At 40.8% G+C, this 18,015-nt stretch overlaps 4 protein-coding genes and 1 long non-coding RNA gene across 13 annotated transcripts; 3 read left to right on the top strand and 2 right to left on the bottom strand.

Moving 5' to 3' along the window:
* The first annotated feature begins 6 nt into the window (after nucleotides 1-6).
* Nucleotides 7-9,241, top strand: LOC105691648 (probable G-protein coupled receptor B0563.6). Of its 3 annotated transcripts, none has more exons than XM_012410280.3 (7): nucleotides 7-173; nucleotides 7,057-7,082; nucleotides 7,321-7,595; nucleotides 7,712-7,938; nucleotides 8,166-8,467; nucleotides 8,583-8,817; nucleotides 8,900-9,241. In XM_012410280.3, the coding sequence occupies exons 2-7, from the start codon at nucleotides 7,060-7,062 to the stop codon at nucleotides 9,092-9,094; spliced, it is 1,257 nt and encodes a 418-aa protein (XP_012265703.2). In that variant the 5' UTR covers nucleotides 7-173; nucleotides 7,057-7,059; the 3' UTR covers nucleotides 9,095-9,241. The 3 variants fall into 3 exon arrangements, with proteins under 3 accessions (XP_012265703.2, XP_048508264.1, XP_048508265.1); XM_048652307.1 differs by lacking the exon at nucleotides 7-173 and adding an exon at nucleotides 6,618-6,768; XM_048652308.1 differs by lacking the exon at nucleotides 7-173 and adding an exon at nucleotides 6,959-6,982.
* Nucleotides 1,987-6,421, bottom strand: LOC105691652 (facilitated trehalose transporter Tret1-2 homolog). 2 transcript variants are annotated; one of them, XM_048652305.1, is made up of 7 exons: nucleotides 5,790-6,421; nucleotides 4,187-5,648; nucleotides 3,845-4,082; nucleotides 3,440-3,719; nucleotides 2,954-3,362; nucleotides 2,637-2,877; nucleotides 1,987-2,539 (listed from the first exon to the last, which is right to left on the bottom strand). In XM_048652305.1, exons 3-7 carry the CDS (start codon nucleotides 3,888-3,890, stop codon nucleotides 2,127-2,129), a joined length of 1,389 nt encoding a protein of 462 aa, XP_048508262.1. In that variant the 5' UTR covers nucleotides 3,891-4,082; nucleotides 4,187-5,648; nucleotides 5,790-6,421; the 3' UTR covers nucleotides 1,987-2,126. The 2 variants fall into 2 exon arrangements, with proteins under 2 accessions (XP_048508262.1, XP_048508261.1); XM_048652304.1 differs by having other exon boundaries at nucleotides 3,845-5,648.
* A 1,729-nt stretch (nucleotides 9,242-10,970) lies between the features above and the next one.
* On the top strand, nucleotides 10,971-13,780 carry LOC105691721 (G-protein coupled receptor Mth2-like). 4 transcript variants are annotated; one of them, XM_048652303.1, is made up of 6 exons: nucleotides 10,971-11,093; nucleotides 11,215-12,034; nucleotides 12,186-12,264; nucleotides 12,378-12,562; nucleotides 12,702-12,867; nucleotides 12,954-13,780. In XM_048652303.1, the coding sequence occupies exons 2-6, from the start codon at nucleotides 11,248-11,250 to the stop codon at nucleotides 13,324-13,326; spliced, it is 1,590 nt and encodes a 529-aa protein (XP_048508260.1). In that variant the 5' UTR covers nucleotides 10,971-11,093; nucleotides 11,215-11,247; the 3' UTR covers nucleotides 13,327-13,780. The 4 variants fall into 4 exon arrangements, with proteins under 4 accessions (XP_048508260.1, XP_048508259.1, XP_020711329.2 ...); XM_048652302.1 differs by having other exon boundaries at nucleotides 11,020-11,143; XM_020855670.2 differs by having other exon boundaries at nucleotides 11,028-12,034; nucleotides 12,954-13,046; nucleotides 13,199-13,780.
* A 14-nt stretch (nucleotides 13,781-13,794) lies between these two features.
* Nucleotides 13,795-15,428, bottom strand: LOC105691722. 2 transcript variants are annotated; one of them, XR_007277504.1, is made up of 4 exons: nucleotides 15,286-15,428; nucleotides 15,056-15,177; nucleotides 14,348-14,976; nucleotides 13,795-13,925 (listed from the first exon to the last, which is right to left on the bottom strand). It is a non-coding gene; the product is annotated as an uncharacterized LOC105691722 (long non-coding RNA). The 2 variants fall into 2 exon arrangements; XR_001103372.3 differs by having other exon boundaries at nucleotides 14,348-15,177.
* Nucleotides 15,429-15,798: 370 nt separating this feature from the next.
* LOC105691707 (3-oxoacyl-[acyl-carrier-protein] synthase, mitochondrial) lies at nucleotides 15,799-17,630 on the top strand. 2 transcript variants are annotated; one of them, XM_012410387.3, is made up of 4 exons: nucleotides 15,799-15,934; nucleotides 16,121-16,326; nucleotides 16,403-16,783; nucleotides 16,865-17,630. In XM_012410387.3, the coding sequence occupies exons 2-4, from the start codon at nucleotides 16,146-16,148 to the stop codon at nucleotides 17,605-17,607; spliced, it is 1,305 nt and encodes a 434-aa protein (XP_012265810.2). In that variant the 5' UTR covers nucleotides 15,799-15,934; nucleotides 16,121-16,145; the 3' UTR covers nucleotides 17,608-17,630. The 2 variants fall into 2 exon arrangements, with proteins under 2 accessions (XP_012265810.2, XP_012265809.2); XM_012410386.3 differs by having other exon boundaries at nucleotides 15,865-16,006.
* Nucleotides 17,631-18,015: the final 385 nt, after the last annotated feature.

Raw genomic sequence — 18,015 nt, 5'->3', positions numbered from 1 at the left:
TGCGTCGCCTCGCAACCGCGAGTCCGTCGCGACGCTTCGTGACGTGAACATCGCCGAGATACCGACGTCCTCAACGTTATCACCCTCGGGGCATGAATTACAACGATAACAAAAAGTGAAATTATCGGAATACCTCGGTGAAGGTGAAACTCGTTGATTACCATCATTTGCAGGTAAGCTGCTATCAACTTTGAACATTAATTAATGGCTTCATTACTGATTGCGAGTTTAACGTGATTCACTAAATTTTAAAACTTCTTTAATTTATACTAAAAAAAAAGAGCAGGGCAGAAAAAATAAAAGGTCGTACCGTTTGATATGCAAATCGCAGACTCTGTACCATATAATCGTTCATCCGGAGATATCTTTTCACCAAGCTTTGAGACGACAAAGATGAACAGTATTTTAAGTACTTGTAAAAATTTTTTTCATCACTTTCACCAACACGCCACTACAAAGATTTTTCCGCCCATAAATAATTCAGTGCATAATATATCGTTTGATATACATTCATGAATAGACCAGACAAAAGTGGGGTATTTAAATTTGAAAATCGTTTCGCGAGATCAAGAGAAAAACGCTCGGTTGAATTCCATTTAAACGCGGTACATTGATTTTGGATTTATGCCTCTCTGTAAGTATACACGCCTTCCCAGTGACGTAAATTTCACTTTGTATAATTTACACTCATATTCGTAAGCTGGGTACGAAACATTCCAGGGGTTTAGAATATCTCCCTTTTTCTGATAATTTGAACTAATGTCTGCGACTTGCTCTGTAGCAGCCCCATTTTCTAGCACCGCGTCACTTGTACGAATCGTGATTATGTATTCTACTCTGACAGAGTAACGAGAACCTATGTGACGTGCACATGTTATTTAAATTTTCGTGAGCACACTTTGACGCGAGACTTGCAGTTTTGTTTAGTCGGTCGAATTGTATTTCATACTTACGATTCTGGCGCATATTGCGCCAGGAGATTTAAGGTCTTTTTCCAACCCTTGGCGCCAAAAGATTTCGATCCTTTCCTCTGAAACCAGTTAAAAGTTATGAAAATACCGCAGGGTATAAGGTAGGGTATAAGGGTATACATACTTTTTACGTAGAAAACGTGTCAGGTGTAAATAATGGTTTTGTTTTATAGTATATGACTTTTGTTTAGTTGAAGTTTATTATTACCGTACGCACACCTTGTACCTTCGCATTTACGCCTCGCTTCGGCGGCGTTCCTTCCGACGAAGGGAATATTCAAGTTCTAAACCAGTTTGCAACGAGATTATCAAGTCTCTTCAAGAAACGCTATCTGGATTAGCGCACTCTGAACTTTCGCTAACAATGAGTAATATCCTGTTCCAGAAGAAGCCTTTCAGTCAGACTCTACGATTCACCGGAATTGGCAATCTTTCGAAACATAAGTCGTTATAAGAAATCATAACTTTTAAAAACAAGTCGAGATTAATAATCTTCACGTTGATATGAAATCGTCCCACGATTTTCACGTAAATCCTTATCACCCGTTAAGTTGATGGGCTTTGCCGAGGGCTTGACCGTCCGTCTTTACCGAAGACACACACGGATGGCAAAAACTGGCCGGAAATCGATGGAGGGTGAAATTATTCTGACTGGAAGTGTACGAGGGTATAAGAGCGAAGGCATACCTACCCTTCATTCGCGTCTCAATCTATTACGGGACTGATATATCAGCGAAGTAGACGCACTTCGTGAATCGGAAATGATTGCTCGCCCTCTGCATCATTTTCCATTTCATACCGTCGATAACGTATCAATTCGTGTCCGACGTTTGGTATCCACGAAAGATCCTTTCATCGTCCCATTACAACGGTCCTGCGTCTCTTGTTTGGTTTTACAAAAACATACGTTATCCAAAAAATGTTCACCCACGATACGAAATCGTTCGTGAATTTCGAACGTAAAGAATGAATTTAACACAGAAGTCGACCACAAGGAAAGAACATTCGTACCGTGTTCGACTTCAGATCATGATGTATTTTCGAATCAATTCGACCAACATCCCGTCAATAGAATGACGTGAACGATTGACCATTCTTCGTACAAATTGTGCCGTATCTAGATTATCAATATTCTCAATCGAAAACTTTCCGTCATCATTTGGCAGATTTTTCCAACTCTGTCGTCGATTCCGTTGTTTTGTGCAACTGCTCTTGAATGTTCAACAACGATTTCTGCTTCGTCTCGGGAACGAAAAATAATATGAACAAAGCCGATAACACTGTGATCCCTGCGAATCCCCAAAGCGACGCTTGGATCCCCCATAAGTCGGCTACGATTTGGTAAAGCTTCGCTACCGTCACCGCGCCGAGGGACCCCGTTAACGTAGTGACCATCACCGCCAAAGCCTTGACGTTGTACGGAAATACTTCCCCGAGTACAACCTGTTGGAGGGGTCCCAAGCCGATCGCGTAAGCGAACAGAAACACCCCCAAACCGAGCAAGGGAAGCAGAGAAATCGAGCTAACGTCTATCCCTGCGGCCTGCAGCTGGAAGTACACAGCCACCGCTGTGAAAGAAAAAAAAAAAAAACAAACGGAAAAAATCCGTCTTCAACGCAAATCTCGCCACGTTGAATTCGACAATGATACCGACGGTCTTCTTACCACCTAGAGATACGGCCACCCCCAAAGCGGATCCCAGCAGCAAGACTTTGCGCCCCGCCAAATCAACGACGAAGATGCACAGTACCGAGCTGCCGACCTGGACCAATCCGATGATGATCAGGGAAATGTTCGAATCCAACGATGATCCAGCTGCGTCTATTATGAGGCCGCTGTACGAAAGAATCGCCATCGAACCGGAGAATTGCTGGGCTATAACAAGACCCAGAACAATGATCAGGGCCTGAAGGATTCGATCACGATTAAAGTGTTACGTTTGTCGTCTAACGTTGGTAATCTTTGAGCGAACGTTTACGTACTTTTCTATTCCCCGGCACCAGGACAAGATCTTTGTAACTAGCTGCATTTTGCTTGTCAAAAGTGGTGCTCGTTTTAACCTTCTCAACGTCCGCGGTAACCTCATCGACCCCCTTCAACCTCCTCAAACTCTTTATCGCCTCTTCCTCTTTATTTTTCATTATCCAGAAATACGGCGATTCCGGCATCCAAATAAAAATCAAGGCAAAAGCAACGGGAAATATCAGCCCTATCGACGCCAAGACTGCCCTGCTGACCCACGGCCCGACGACGTACGCCACCAGAGTTCCAAAAGCCGACATGTAATTGAGGGTTGACGAAAGAGCACCCCGGATATTGTCGCTAGATATTTCTGCCACGTACATCGGTGAGGCTACGTACGACATACCCGTACCGATACCAGCTATGAATCTTTTGGAGATAATCAGCGTTAGTAACGGGGATGATTTCTTTCAATGTATCAATAATGAAATAAAAATGGGCACAACCTTGCAGCGATTAGCCACCAGTAACCTTGCGCTACGCAGAGTAGCACGCCGGAGCAAATCAACGGAACAGACGTCAATAACAGAGTAAGTTTTCTGCCTATTTTGTCGATGAGAACGGTAGCCGTTGGAGAACCACAAAGACCGCCGACGGTGAGCATACTGACGATCCATGCTCCTTGGCCGGAGGTTAGCGTGAAATCTTCTTCACCGGATTGCAACTTCGGCAACGATGGCGATGACCATCCGTAGTGATAGCCTGTAGAGAGCATCACCAGAGAAGCTGGAAGAATTCGTTCCCGCAGATCGATTAAAAAATTCACTTCCGTACGCAAATAACACAGGCTCTGTATTTTTAAGATGAAAAAAAAACAAACTATCAATCGAAATGTAAAATTTTTTGCTCACCCGTAAGCCCGGCAATTATTTGTGCCCCACTTATCGATTGAAACATGACTCTTCGATCGAATGCGAAAAATTCGTTGTGATTATCTGGTGCGAAATACTTGGCGACGCAATCATCCGGCCTTATCACTTTGCAGACTGAGTAGTTTCAAGCCCGGATACTCGCGGAATACATTTCTTCGGCGATAGAAGCTCATTGTTAGCATTGGATCCAAGAATCATTTATGATTATCCTACTCACCTTTATTATCATTCATCTTATCAGATACTATGCGCGTACAGAGTCGGATTAAATTTTTTATCATTAATTCTATTTGCCGTGTAGAATGAGAACTAGATACGTACGTCGGATTCAATATCATTATCAAAAAGGAATTGAGGGAGATTCTGTTGTGTCGTAAGTTCTCGATAGCTCCGGAACACTACAGATGCAAATCTCATCGGTCGGTATCCAGCTTGAAATTTTAACTGCCTGTCATCATTAGCCTCGCATAGCAGCGTCCAGAATTATTTCAATTTTTCAATTTTTCAATTCCGATGCAGATCGTCCTATAAAAAATTGACAGACAAATAAACGGAGGGAAAATAAAGAGGGGAACACGAAAATCGTTCCACGTCCCCATATGTTATGTATGTAAACACGTAGCATACATGAATAAAGGTCAATCGTTCCATGATGGGAATTCGACTGCGTTTGGCAGCTGGCAATACGAGAATAAATCACCGAACGTTGAAAAAAAAAGCACGAAATTTACAATACACATATTATTATTATCATAAATAATATAGAAAGCTTTTTTTCTTCCCTGCAATAAAGATGACTTAGAAATCGATGCCCCGGACGGTAGTGTTGGTGGCAGCGGCGTTCGCGAACTTTTAATATTTCAAGCATACCGTTGAAATATTGGGAGTTCGCGATGAAGTGCAGAGTTATATCTAGTCGCCGGTTCAACTTATAATGGTTATAACGGATAAAAATGAGTGCTTTCAAAAGTTCCGAGCTTTTCTCCACCCGCTTTCACCATGGGTTCGCTATTCCTCGATGCGAATAGCTCCGACTCAGCATCAACCGGCCGACATGAATAAAGCTATGAATTCATCTTGACCCTCGCTGAATATTTCATGCGACGGGGTCAATTAGCCATTCGGTTTACTTTGTTACATATTCATTAACATCGTCGTATTCTCTCTTCACTCCGTACCGCTGGTGGTCAGCTCATGGGAAATGGAACCCTCACTCGCCAGAAGTCCCAATTTTTCATTTACTTTTTTCATCTCACACTCGTAATTTTCTTCTTTTTTTTTCTCTCTCTCTCACGATGTAAACGATCGAGTTATCGTCAATTTTTCGACTTCAAAACGCAACACGTTGAGTTGTTTCGATCGGTTACAATCGTGGCTTGATTTAGTCGATGGATTCGTGTTTCCGAGATCGAAAACGACGAGCTAAAAAAAAGAAGGGTAAAAAAAAAAAGTTAAACCGAATTATATCCGACCCATTCAGCATTCACATTTATCGTTTTCGCGTCGTTTATGTATCTCGTAAGCTTCCCGAGGCAAACATATTATATACCTGTAACGTGAAAATAAAACGTCAAAAAGGTATGATATAAACGAAACGAATGAGGAAGGTAGGAAAAAAATTAATGAAAATCACGTCGCCGAGCTAAAATGATCCGCCGCCTTTCCTCCATCCCTCGCTTACGTCTCAAACAAGAGATAGCTCGATGTTTAACGGCTCTTGAATTCAAATACAGATTACAAACGGCTGCTGTTAAACGATATCACCTCGAGTGATAATACCGCCCTGAAATGAATAAGTTATACACGGATTCTATAATCAATCCTCTTATTAATTATATTGCACACGGTAAAATATGCTGCCGTCGGTGATATCTGAACAGACAGCGTATAAAAGCGGCAATAAAGAATTACGTGCAAAACATACCTAGACACGATAAAGTCGCCGGCATCGACCTCTAAAACAAGGTATAATGATGCTGGGCACCTTGCTTCGTACGTTGTTACTCGAGTCGGAATTACTCCGTCGTCGCGATTCGCACGCTCGTTCCGCGTCCATCCCCCTCATTTACCTGATTGCGTACATGTACCGGCTACATCTATACCGAGCCAGCAATAACTATGCTAATTTGTATTCACCGCCAGAATCGCAACTCCACTGTCTGCATCTCTTTGGACTGAATACTGATCGTTATTCAGGACCGATTCCACGTTTACCTCACTCACGATATCACACCTCGTTTGTCGTAATTCCTTTACACGGTTTTCTCCCTTACCGTCTTACCCCCGCTGGATATTCGAGTTCGAGTTGTAAAACTGTGCTCACAAAGAGCACGACTACGCCGCCACGCGATTCGCGAATATACGGATAAATTCGATATATCCGTTCTCGGAGTAACGATGATGATGATGATGATATATATAAGGAGAATAAAGCAAAGGCAATCACTCCGTAGAAAGGAATTTAGTATATTGACAGCACTTCGCGTCGTCAAAGTGATCAATGTTTGCCCTCGGCTAACCCGCCTTGGTTTTCTTCACCCCGAGAATCTCTGACGAGGGGGTATGGGGGGCCGTGTAGGGTACATTGTAGATGCAACGGTCCACGAAGACTACGTGTCACGTTCCGCGAATTTATAACGCCTCTTGTATTGTATCCATCGTGAAAGGAATTAGGCGCTAATTAAATTAAAAAAAAAAAACAAAAAAAACACGATGCAGATTGTAAAAGTCGTCGGTTATTTTTTTTTTGGTTTGCTTCCTCTCTTCCAAAATAAAATTCAACCTCCGTCGATTCGATAATTTGATAATGCGCGAGATAAATAGATAATTCAGTTACATAATTCTGAAGTTACAGATTCGTTTAGCTGCCACACGTTAATTATTCGAGGAGTTATAGCGCGACGGTTCGTATAATTTAGCTACCCCCTAATTCGAATTAGTCGTCGATACAACGTGTATTGTAGTATAGGTTACCCGTACAGCTGGGGGTGATTTTGAAAGTTGTAGGTATACAATAGGTAACAACCCTTGTATTATACAAGGGGTATAAGTTTTGCTTTAAGCCCGAAACGTCGACAGGATTTGGGTAATAAGATCTGATCCTCAATCTACTATATCGTACGGGGCAAAACCTTCATGCAGTAAACCAACACGTTTTAAGATCGTTACAAACTTTGATTTTCTCCTTTCAGGTCATGCTAACGGGAGTGATTTATGGGTGAGTCTAAGATTTCCAAGAAATTTATCGTTTATAATACAGCCAAAATTCTCATAGATCAAACGTGGCGAGTTTGATAATTATACGAGGAAATTAGAAGAAAAAAAAAACAAACTACATTCGTACTCGAGACGTTAATTAACGTCTCGAAAATTAACTCGTCGATCACGTAGGGTGTTCGGAAAAAAAAAATCAAATAATAATGAATCGATCAAATCTCTCAAAATGTTGAACGCAGGCTGCCACTCTGCTGCGAGGCGAACAATACCTCATGGAATTTCAATAACTTGGACGAGTTTGATAAAAATGAAGAGGAAATCCGGAAAAGATTGTTCTACGTTCAATGGATGGCGTACGGAGTCGTCGCCCCAATTTTTTTAGCAGCTGGAATTTTTGGCAATGTTTTAACCCTCGTCGCCCTATCGAGTTCATCTTTGAGGGGCGTGACGTACGTGTACCTGACGGGACTGGCAGTCGCGGATATCGGAGTCGTTGTTTTTTGGGTGCCGATCGGTAACGTGAATAATCTTACAAAACCGAATAGATACCCAAACGTATGACTTACGGATCAATTTCTTTATTTATTTATTTATTTTTTTTTTTCTTCTTCTTCGTTTCATCCCCCAAAGCCGCCAGACTCGGTTATGGGATCAGTGGATACTATCTGGCAGCCGTCTATCACGCGCACGTTGAGCTCGTCGCCGTTAACACCTTCATGGCTGCTAGCGTCTTCATCATGGCTTGCCTCACCGTTGATCGTTACCTCTCGGTATTTTTACCGGGCCGTTTGCGAGGCGGGTATATAAGGAGAAATTCTAACGCCGCAATCGCGGTTTCTTTCTTAGTCGGATTCCTGGTAAGTTTATTTAACCGTGTTTACCAACACCTGTAAGTAAAGTTGCAGCAGTACGTACACTGCACATACATACATATATTTCACCCGTCAAATCGCTCTCGGGAATTAAATTCGTGCCATCATTTTATCCGGCGTTTATTTTCCCTTCTCTCTTTTTTCTCAACCGTTGCTCGCGGTAATTGTTTTCCCTGCAATTTCCTCACTGTATTCTCTTTACGTCTGCGAAGGTGAGCGTTCCCCTCGGGGCGATGCGTTCGGTCTACGAGCAGCAGGATGGACCGGACGTGATCTTTACCCTGCGTGAAAACACTTTGGTTACTCAGACCGAATTATGGGGTGCTTATCTCTGGGCGAACGAGGTGCTCGTCTGTTTTGGACCGGCTGCGATACTCGTAATACTCAACGGACTCATTGTCAGAAAGTTCATTCAGCTAACGGCCAAGAGGAGGAAGTTTCATGCCGTTTCCGACAAATACCGAGCCTCTCACATCGCGGAAACCTCATCGCTCACAAGAAATAGGGGTTACAGGTACGGGGCACGTCTCGCGAATCCGAAAGAGGGGAGGGTTTTTTTCTTCTCACTTCATTGAATCGATTGTTGATGTATATATATTTTTTTTTTTCTTCGTCGGATTTTTGTTCAGGGAGGAACAACACCTCGTGATTCTTGTAACGGCGATAGTGCTACTATTTTTCGTAACTACGACGCCATCGGCTTGTCTACTGGCGTGGCACGCAGATCGTCCGGAAACTGACGTTGGATTTCAAAAATTCCGAGCTATCGCCAACGTGGCGGAGATGAGCAATTTCGCTTTGAACTTCTACGTCTACCTCGGATGTAGTACGGAATTTCGCGGGGCTGTTTCCAGAATTTTGCACGTGAGAATCATTGAGCGAGGGTTTTGGACGAGGGTCGATTGTTCCCCATTGGATTTAACCGATCACGTTTATATTTTTTTAGGGACACTGCGGGGATGACTGCCGCGAACCCAATCATGACACACCGGTAGGTGAAATCGAGGATTTCAGTCGCCACGGAACAACATTTAGGATGTCTCCGGAGCATACGAAATTAAATTCACCTGGATCACCTTCTCGAACCGTTCAAAATATCGTTTCCGGAGTCCAGGAGGAAAGTCCCGCAGTCAAGGAATAGAATCTATCGGCATTTTCAAGAGATTCCCCTAGTGATTATTTATTTGTAAAAAATCAATCGAGAAGTCATGATATTATACTATAAATACCATACGTTGTTGTATAAATAATTAATTTATTAATAAATATCCACCTATATTCGCGCGTATAATGGAGTTGGAATGATTTTTGCTTATCCTGTTCAATTTTTAAACGAGACGTCAATATTTAATTTTTGAAATACGTCAGCGCTCATTTTGGATGACAGATCGAAACTGAACTGGGAATATTATTATCAAAAAATGATTCGAGACGTTAACGTTGATGTCTAGATTGAGTAGAAATTATAATTTGGAAATCAAATGAAAAACTCTGAGCGTAGGAGTTGGAAAACTTAAAAAGCAAACCAATCTACAAGGTGAGTATTGAGCAGTAGGTTATTGAACCAATACAATACATATTTGAATATTGAGAAATGGTAATCGAATGAAGATTTCAAATCAAATTTTCAACTCTGAGCAACGTGAAAATTCCGTCACCACTTGGAATTTTGTCGATTTTAGATAAAAAAAAAAGTATTTTATTTCATATGCTATTGATGTGTATTTTGACCCCAGGAATCCGAATTCAAACGTTAAATTCCTTGAAAATGTTTCAATTTTTGGCCAAAATTTTTTATTTTTTGAAATTGATCGTACAGCCTTTTTCTTACGTATTTTGACCCCTGGAATCCAAATCTGGAAGAAAAATTGATCTATCTCTAAAATTGACCGAGTTATCGCCAATTTTTAGCTTTTTGGGGTCAAAAATAAAAAATTGATTTTATAATCTATATTAATGTAATTTGAGCTCTGGAATCCGAATCCGAAAGAAAAATCGATCTATCTGCAAAAATGACCGAGTTATTGCCGAATTATCGCATTTTTTGCCATAAATTTGAGGATATCTCGAAGGGAAAAAATCGTAGCTCAATTTGGACAACGGATTCGTGTTCCTGAGGTCAAAATACATAAGAAAAGTGCCATACGATCAATTTTTAAAAATAAAAATTTTTGGTCAAAATTTGAAAAAATCGTAAGGGGTACCCCTTGGAAAAATCTCAAATTTTGGCCAAAAATTTTTATTTTTAAAAATTGATCGTATGGCACTTTTCTTATGTATTTTGACCTCAGGAACACGAATCCGTTGTCCAAATTGAGCTACGATTTTTTCCCTTCGAGATATCCTCAAATTTATGCGAAAAAATGCGATAATTCGGCAATAACTCGGTCATTTTTGCAGATAGATAACTTTTTCTTTCGGATTCGGATTCCAGAGCTCAAATTACATTAATATAGATTATAAAATCAATTTTTTATTTTTGACCCCAAAAAGCTAAAAATTGGCGATAACTCGGCCAATTTTAGAGATAGATCAATTTTTCTTCCAGATTTGGATTCCTGAGGTGAAAATACTTCAGAAAAGTGCCCTACGATCGATTTTAAAATTACTTCATCTTTGGCCCAAAAATGGAAACATCCAAAGGGGTACCCTTTGGAGTTTTTTCAATTTCGGTGTCAAAAATCAACATGTTCAATATATCTATAGTAAGACTAACCATCGCTCGTCGTGTAGCAATATCATCCTTCCTCCCCCTGCCCCGTCGATTACTTTTTTCGAAAATATAACCGATGTAATGATGAATGCCGCTACGGGGATTCCCAAAATTAGAAATTAGGGATTGATCGTTGATTCCACAGAGACGTAATAATTTGTTTGTATTTTATAATGAGCCAGAAAATGAGTCAGTTTGAATGACCTTTACAGCGATTGGTGTAACACTCGTTATGCTAACAGGATGAACGAGTATTCACGTCGCAAGGCATTCATGTGTAGTAGAATGTGATAGACGAAGTGTGAAGACGTGTAGGTTACAGAGAGTGGGATTTCGATCTATATGATCTGTAGATCGCCAGCAATCGTGAGGACGAGATGTATCCAGACAGTCAACCGCGATAAGACTCCATAGTGATTTGGCGTGTGTAAAAATCGTAATTTATCTCAGATCTTCCGAGTGATGAATTTGACATAAGTAACAATATTTAAAGTTGCTCATATTTTCCAAAATTCAAGTATCTCAACCGTACATATATTTGATCCAAGGTTACCCCAGCGAACTCGGTATAGCCGGTGAAAATGGTGGCTGGAATTATCAGCTGGTGTCCTTCAAAGATCAGGGCCTTATTTACGTCACGCGCGGTTCTCGTTCTTTTCCTCATTTCCTCATATCCTCCAAAAGTGGCTCTTGCAGATAAGGGGAATGTGATATTTTGCCCAGTTGAACCGAACGTCGGAGAAACTCGAGAATGTCTCTGCAACGTTAAAGCATGCCTGGCTATCTGTCCTCCTCTCAATGACACGAGGACGAACGGAAGCCTCGAAGAAATAGAAGATTTTGGAAGATTTCAAGGCATTCCGCATGTCTACAGATCAGACTTGACCATTGACCTCGAGGGTACCGTGCCCCCCGAAAAATGGTTTCACATTTTCGAATGGGATCCATGCGAGGGAGGTCCAGCGTACGATTTGCAACCAGACAAATACCCAGCGGACGAGTTCTACCTCCTGAGGAATGGGACCCTGTTTTTTCCGAGACTGGAGGGGGATTTCATGTTTTTGGATTCCAAGTTGTATTGCTTGGGGCGGTTTGGTAATGATTCGAACTACACTCCGCGGGTGTGCTCACCGGTGGAAGAGGAGAAAACGGATCCTTATGCAACCGCGAATTACGTCGGCGCCATAATTTCCGTACCTTTCTTGATCGTCACGATAGTTGTCTACTCGGTTTTGAAAGAGCTAAGGAACATCCACGGATCAACCCTCAGATGCTACTTGTTCTGCCTCATAGCAACTTACATTACTCTGGCGATCGATCGGATACTTCCTCCTGACTATAGCGCTGGTCCGTTCTGCCTATTCGTTGGTACGCCGAAATCTGCACGGATATTCCTGCGGGAATACCGAGGCATACATAATGTGAGATATTTGTTAAAATTAGCGATATTTACCACCTGAAGCGCGTATTATATTGTTACTATTACAATTTTGATAACGGCTCACCGATTCCGTTTCAGGTTTTACGATCTACATCTCGTTTCTCGCCAGTTTCTTCTGGCTGAATGTGATGAGCGTCGACATTTGGTGGAGATTCGGGTGAGCGAGGAAATTATTCAGAACTCAAATAGAAGAACTGAACGCGCGATAAGATTATTCGAAAATGGAATTTGGGGAATGGCGAATAACCAACGCTTCTTTTGTACTCACAGGGGGTTTGGCTCTCTCATGAGCAGAGGTAAGGAGCACGACCGTGACAAGTTTCTCTGGTATTCCATTTACGCGTGGGGATGCCCGATTATTCTCACAGCGATTTGCATCGGCATGGAATTCGCTCCTGGCATTCCAGAGTCGATTATCCGTCCGGGGTTCAGGCTGAGGGCGTGTTGGTTTGACAGTAAGTTTGAAATACGGAGCTGTGTCGCCTCAACGCGAAAAGCCTAGTTTGAAAACACGTGTGACCAAAAACTCAAAGGATATTGCTATGTCTTTCAACCGACCTAATTATTTCTTGCTTTTCTTTAAATCAATTTCAGCCAAAACCGCCGGAGCTTTGTATTTTTTTGGGCCGGTGAGCCTCACGATAGCCTGTAATATCGGCTTCTTTATTTCAACTTCGGTTAAAATGATTCAACAGAATCGAAATGCGAAACTTCAACTGAACAGCGCAGACAGTCAGCGTCACGACGATAATAAATTATGGTAAGATTATTTCCCTTGACCTTATTGGGGTCCCGAGTAGTATTTTAAATATAAACAGGTACCTGTCATGCTCAAATTTCTTTCAGGTTTGGTCTGTATTTGAAGCTGTTCGTCGTAATGGGTATCAGTTGGTCGACGGAAGTAATCTCCTGGGCTTGGGAGAGCCCCCAGTACATCTGGTACGTTACCGACATGGTGAACGCTCTCCAGGGTCTTTTGATCTTTTTCATATTCGTATGGAAAAAAAAAATCTGGTTATCTCTGAAGAAGCGGTTTAAAAATTTGAGAGTAAGTTGGAAAGGGTGCATTTCAATCCCTGAAACATCTACAGGATCACCTTCTACATCTCGAAGCTTGGACGATTTTCCAGGAGCCAAAGATGGTAACGTCTCTATTATTCTCAACGAAATCAGAAATCCCACCACTGCGCACGACTCTGAAGACCGGCTGCGGAAATGAAAAGAATTAGATTCAAATAATATAAAAACCAAAAATTACAATGTGAAATTCAGGATTCAGGATTCTTAGGTCATGAAAAAAAAAGTGTGGCCCGTGGTTCCGTTGGAATTAGAGCTCAAACTTCAGGGGAACTCATTTTTCGTAATTGTAACCGTCTGAAAGGTTGGTCTACAAATTTCATTTAAAGGACTAGTCTGATATAGTTGCATACTCAAGTGAACACTGCGGGCGTAAAGGGGGTATATCATGAATAATCGTTTCTCTTTATATTGCCATGTATCCCACTATTGTCCCAGATCGCAGTTGAGGTGATACGCAATTTAAGTTGTTCGAGTAAATATTATTTAGTCGAAAAGATACCCGATTCAATCTCTACTCGCAATTAATTCATGCATACAATACACAACACCTGTACGAATACTTTTAGCAATAAACATTGTGATTACGATAGGAATTTACGATGAGTAATATTTGTTATTATATTTTTATTCTTTTAAATTACGCGTCATAATATAATATCGCCATTTTACAAAGCGAATGTTGGGTACTGTACACCAAGTTCTTCATGCCTAGGGAGGCATCCTGCAGGAGGACATCACCTATAACCGCAAAATAAAGGATTACCGAAGATACAACGTAAAACTGTTGAATCATATTTGTTGAGCGTGTAAAACCAGTTAGGTACACAATTTCCTGAGACAACAATTCATTCGCATGATGTACAAATACACCTACAATGGGTATATGTACAACACGATCGAATACCAGATAAACAGAGGAAGCTAATGGTTAGCTCTTTCCTCGAACCGCGTCTCACCAATACTTTATGATTCGTTCTATTCAACATCTTACGTCTATATTATGAGAATTGTCAAGTCATTCTAAGATTCTTTTACCCAAAGAATGATTAGAATCAACTGGCTCTATAGGATGGAATTACGATCAACGTATAACAAACGCAATCAATTTTTGAACTTGATAAAACAATATTCATTTATGCAAGGAAAGTCCAAATACTTACGAATGAATTTCCTGTATATTTTATTGGCCAATCCATATCCGGCTTTGTATGATAAAATTTTTCAAAGACTCTTCAGCAGACCAGATAAATATCAATTCCGGAGAATGGATCTATTCAATAATTTATTTTTCAAGACCCGTAGTCTGCAGGTTCCATCCAAAGCTCGTACTTGGCCACTTGAACATCGCACTCCTGTTTTCGAATTAGCTCGCGAAGGTGACAAGGTTATAATATCTGCATTTATTTCATCAACGATTGCATATAAAATGACGACAATCGAAATGATAACAATTAACACTTTGAATGTTTGCACTGCCATTTAACGAACAATATGTTATACCTTGACAGTGTACATACGTAGATATCCGTGATGCGCAGCTTCTTATAGTATGTAATTTCCTTGAACTGTGATAATCACTCAAGATTCAGGATTAGAGAAGGGGAAGGAAAAATCTCTCGATATTGCCAAAGCGCCGTAATTGCAAAACTACAACCCAAGCTACACAATCGAGAGTCAAAACGACGTTAAATATGACTTTGCCCTGAATAAGAAAAAATACGAATCTCCTTTCAAATCAGTCAGCTTTTTCCCATTGTCCTTAAAAAACTGTGCCTCACACCGAGACGAGCTATGAAATAAATTGGGGAAATTGTAGGAACAACATGAGGATAGAAAAATTTTTCATCAATGTTTATCACAAATCATACATCAATCTTGATTTCCTCTACTATGAAAGCATGAATCTAATCCAAAATTATCAGACTATCCGGCTGCTATGACCGGTTCCCATATATTATTTATAAATGTTACTCAGATGTCTGTGACCCTCCTGTAATAAATATTTATAAGGTTTATTATTCATTACCAACATATATTCGAGTTGTCAACTGCGTACTTCTGCGATATTGAGTTTACGTACTAAAGTATCAATAAATACCTATTTAACCGGAGGTTCTCCTGCAGCTTCCATCTCGGGTTCGCGTTTGCCCTGGAGGACACGGTTTCAGCGATAATCTCACCGGTGTTAAGCGTCCATCGTGGTATCGCCTGTTGCCTGACAAAACTTTTGCAGGATGTGGTTCAGCGTAGGTATCATCAACAATTCCGCATAAAATAATTAAAACTATTGTTATAGCAAAGAGCCACAGATGACGCAGATTCATATTGTATTGTCGCGAATAAAAATTTACTAGTGGAAGTCTGTTCGTTGTTTAAATATTGTCGGTTGTATTCGCCCGAGTGCATTGATGGTACTGAATCTGTTTGGTAAAAAACTTTGAAGTTTGTATCTCCTGAGAGAACCGGTTTTTTTTTTCTATTTGGAAACCAGAACCCGTTTCCTCTATTCAGAAACAGTGCCTTCTCTTTTAACTCTGAAGGTTATCGCAAGTTTCAGAATAAGCCTTGTGATGTGCGATGGAATTGAGGATTTGAATTTATGCACCAAGAGCGCGTGACGGTTGCGCCGTCATTTCAGATGGAAAAATCGTGAACTAGAAAAATTCGTCTGCTCCAAATGACATTTCCAAACGACACGTGACAGCTGATATTACAACAATAGAAAAGTATTTTCTGCATAGATTCTCGTATGTGCTCCACGTTTTTCACGAAATTCAAAAATTTTGAGACACCCTGGTCAAATAGTATACGATTACGATGTAAATTAATATTTATCGTCTTTAGTCATTAAACATGAAACTGCACCGAATTATATGAATAATTTATATCACATCAATTCCTCACTTGCTCTATATTTCATTTCTAATTCGCAGAGCTAGATAATCATTATTGCTAAATATGATTCCATCACTGTGTTCATCTTCAAGGACTCATGCTCACAGGGTTGTTATTACTGGAATAGGCATTGTATCACCTCTTGGTGTTGGCTTACAAAATTCTTGGAAATCCCTGATCAATGGAAAATGTGGTATCGATACCCTTGAAGGAAAACAATACGAGAAGCTACCTTGCAAAATTGGTAAGCTCTCTAAGTTTTATTCAATCTTTTGCCCATGTTCACTTTTACCTTTCCTGATATTTTTATTCTGATCCAGGTGCTCAAGTTCCACGAGGCAAAGAACCAAACGAGTTGGATATAAATTCTCTCTTCTCCAACAGTCAGCTGAGGACAATGTCTATGGCAACGGCATATGCTTTGGTTGCCGCAGAAGAAGCACTGAGAGATGCAGACTGGAAGCCTGAAAAAGAATCTGAACGGGAGGAAACTGGGGTAGCTGTTGGTGTTGGAATGATTGATTTAACCGATGTATGTGAAACAAACGATGCCTTGAACAAAGGTTACAGTAAAATCAGTCCTTACTTTGTTCCAAGGATCCTACCTAACATGGCTGCAGGTCAAATTAGTATGAGGTATGGATTTCGAGGACCAAATCATGCTGTGTCAACCGCTTGTGCCACAGGGGCACATGCAATTGGTTTGTCTTCGATTATAATTCTTCGAGTGTGAAAATTTGTGCTATCAGACACTTAGAAACGCAAATCTTTGTTAACTGCAGGTGATTCGTTTCGCTTCATACGAACTGGCGATGCAAAAGTGATGATCTGCGGAGGTGCGGAAGCCTGTATCAGCCCGCTCGCAATTGCAGCATTTTGCCGATTGAGGGCTTTGAGTACATCTCGAAATGATTCACCCCAAGAAGCATCTAGGCCTTTTGACAAGGACAGGGACGGTTTTGTAATGGGAGAAGGATCAGCGATATTGGTTCTCGAGGAATTGGAACATGCGCTAACGCGAAATGCAAAAATTTATGCTGAGGTAGCGGGATATGGACTGTCAGGTGATGCTGCGCACTTGACGGCACCCAGAGAGGATGGCTCTGGAGCAATTCTAGCCATGCAAAGGGCACTTAGAGATGCTTCCATCGACAAAACCCAAGTGTCCTATATCAACGCCCACGCAACATCCACTCCTCTAGGTGATGCGATCGAAGTTAAAGCAGTGCAAACCTTGTTCGGCGCTCATAGCAAAAACCTTATGGTATCTAGTACCAAAGGAGCACATGGTCACTTGTTGGGAGCTGCAGGGAATTTAGAAGCTGCATTTACAGCAATGGCAATAAAAGAAGGTTTGGTTCCACCAACGATAAATTTACAAAATTTAGATTGCGATTCTCACATCAATATTGTCGCCAATTTTCCGAAAAAATGGACAGAAACTTCGAGAAGAATTGCGCTAAAAAATGCCTTCGGGTTTGGCGGTACGAACGCAGCTTTGTGCATAGCGCAGTATGTTGATTAAAGTGGAATAATTTATCCATGTTCTGTAAATAAATCAAATTGAATGTACATCTTCCATTTCAACACCAGCTAATAATGAAAAAAAAAATACATAATCTTTCAAAGAATAAAATCAACTATTAATAAATTCCATATAATTAGAAAAACGAAAACTATACCAAAAATTGTTCTTTTCAATATCCAACTAATTTTCCATTAACAATTCATCCAATGCCACATCAAGACGAGACGCGATGGCCACGAAGATCCCCCTGAATCAGTAGTAATTTAATTAAGCAATTTTTATAATGTCATTTAATAGTTACGAATTTCTATAAACTTACCTTTCAACTATAGTATGTATTTAACCAGAACCATTAGTCCTACATGAATTATCAAAGGCGCGAACTTGGCCAGGAGGACATCCTGC

The sequence above is a fragment of the Athalia rosae genome, chromosome 3 (genome assembly GCF_917208135.1).
Source record: "Athalia rosae chromosome 3, iyAthRosa1.1, whole genome shotgun sequence".
In the NCBI taxonomy this organism is placed as follows: domain Eukaryota; kingdom Metazoa; phylum Arthropoda; class Insecta; order Hymenoptera; family Athaliidae; genus Athalia; species Athalia rosae.
This window is presented reverse-complemented; position numbering and strand designations above follow the sequence as displayed.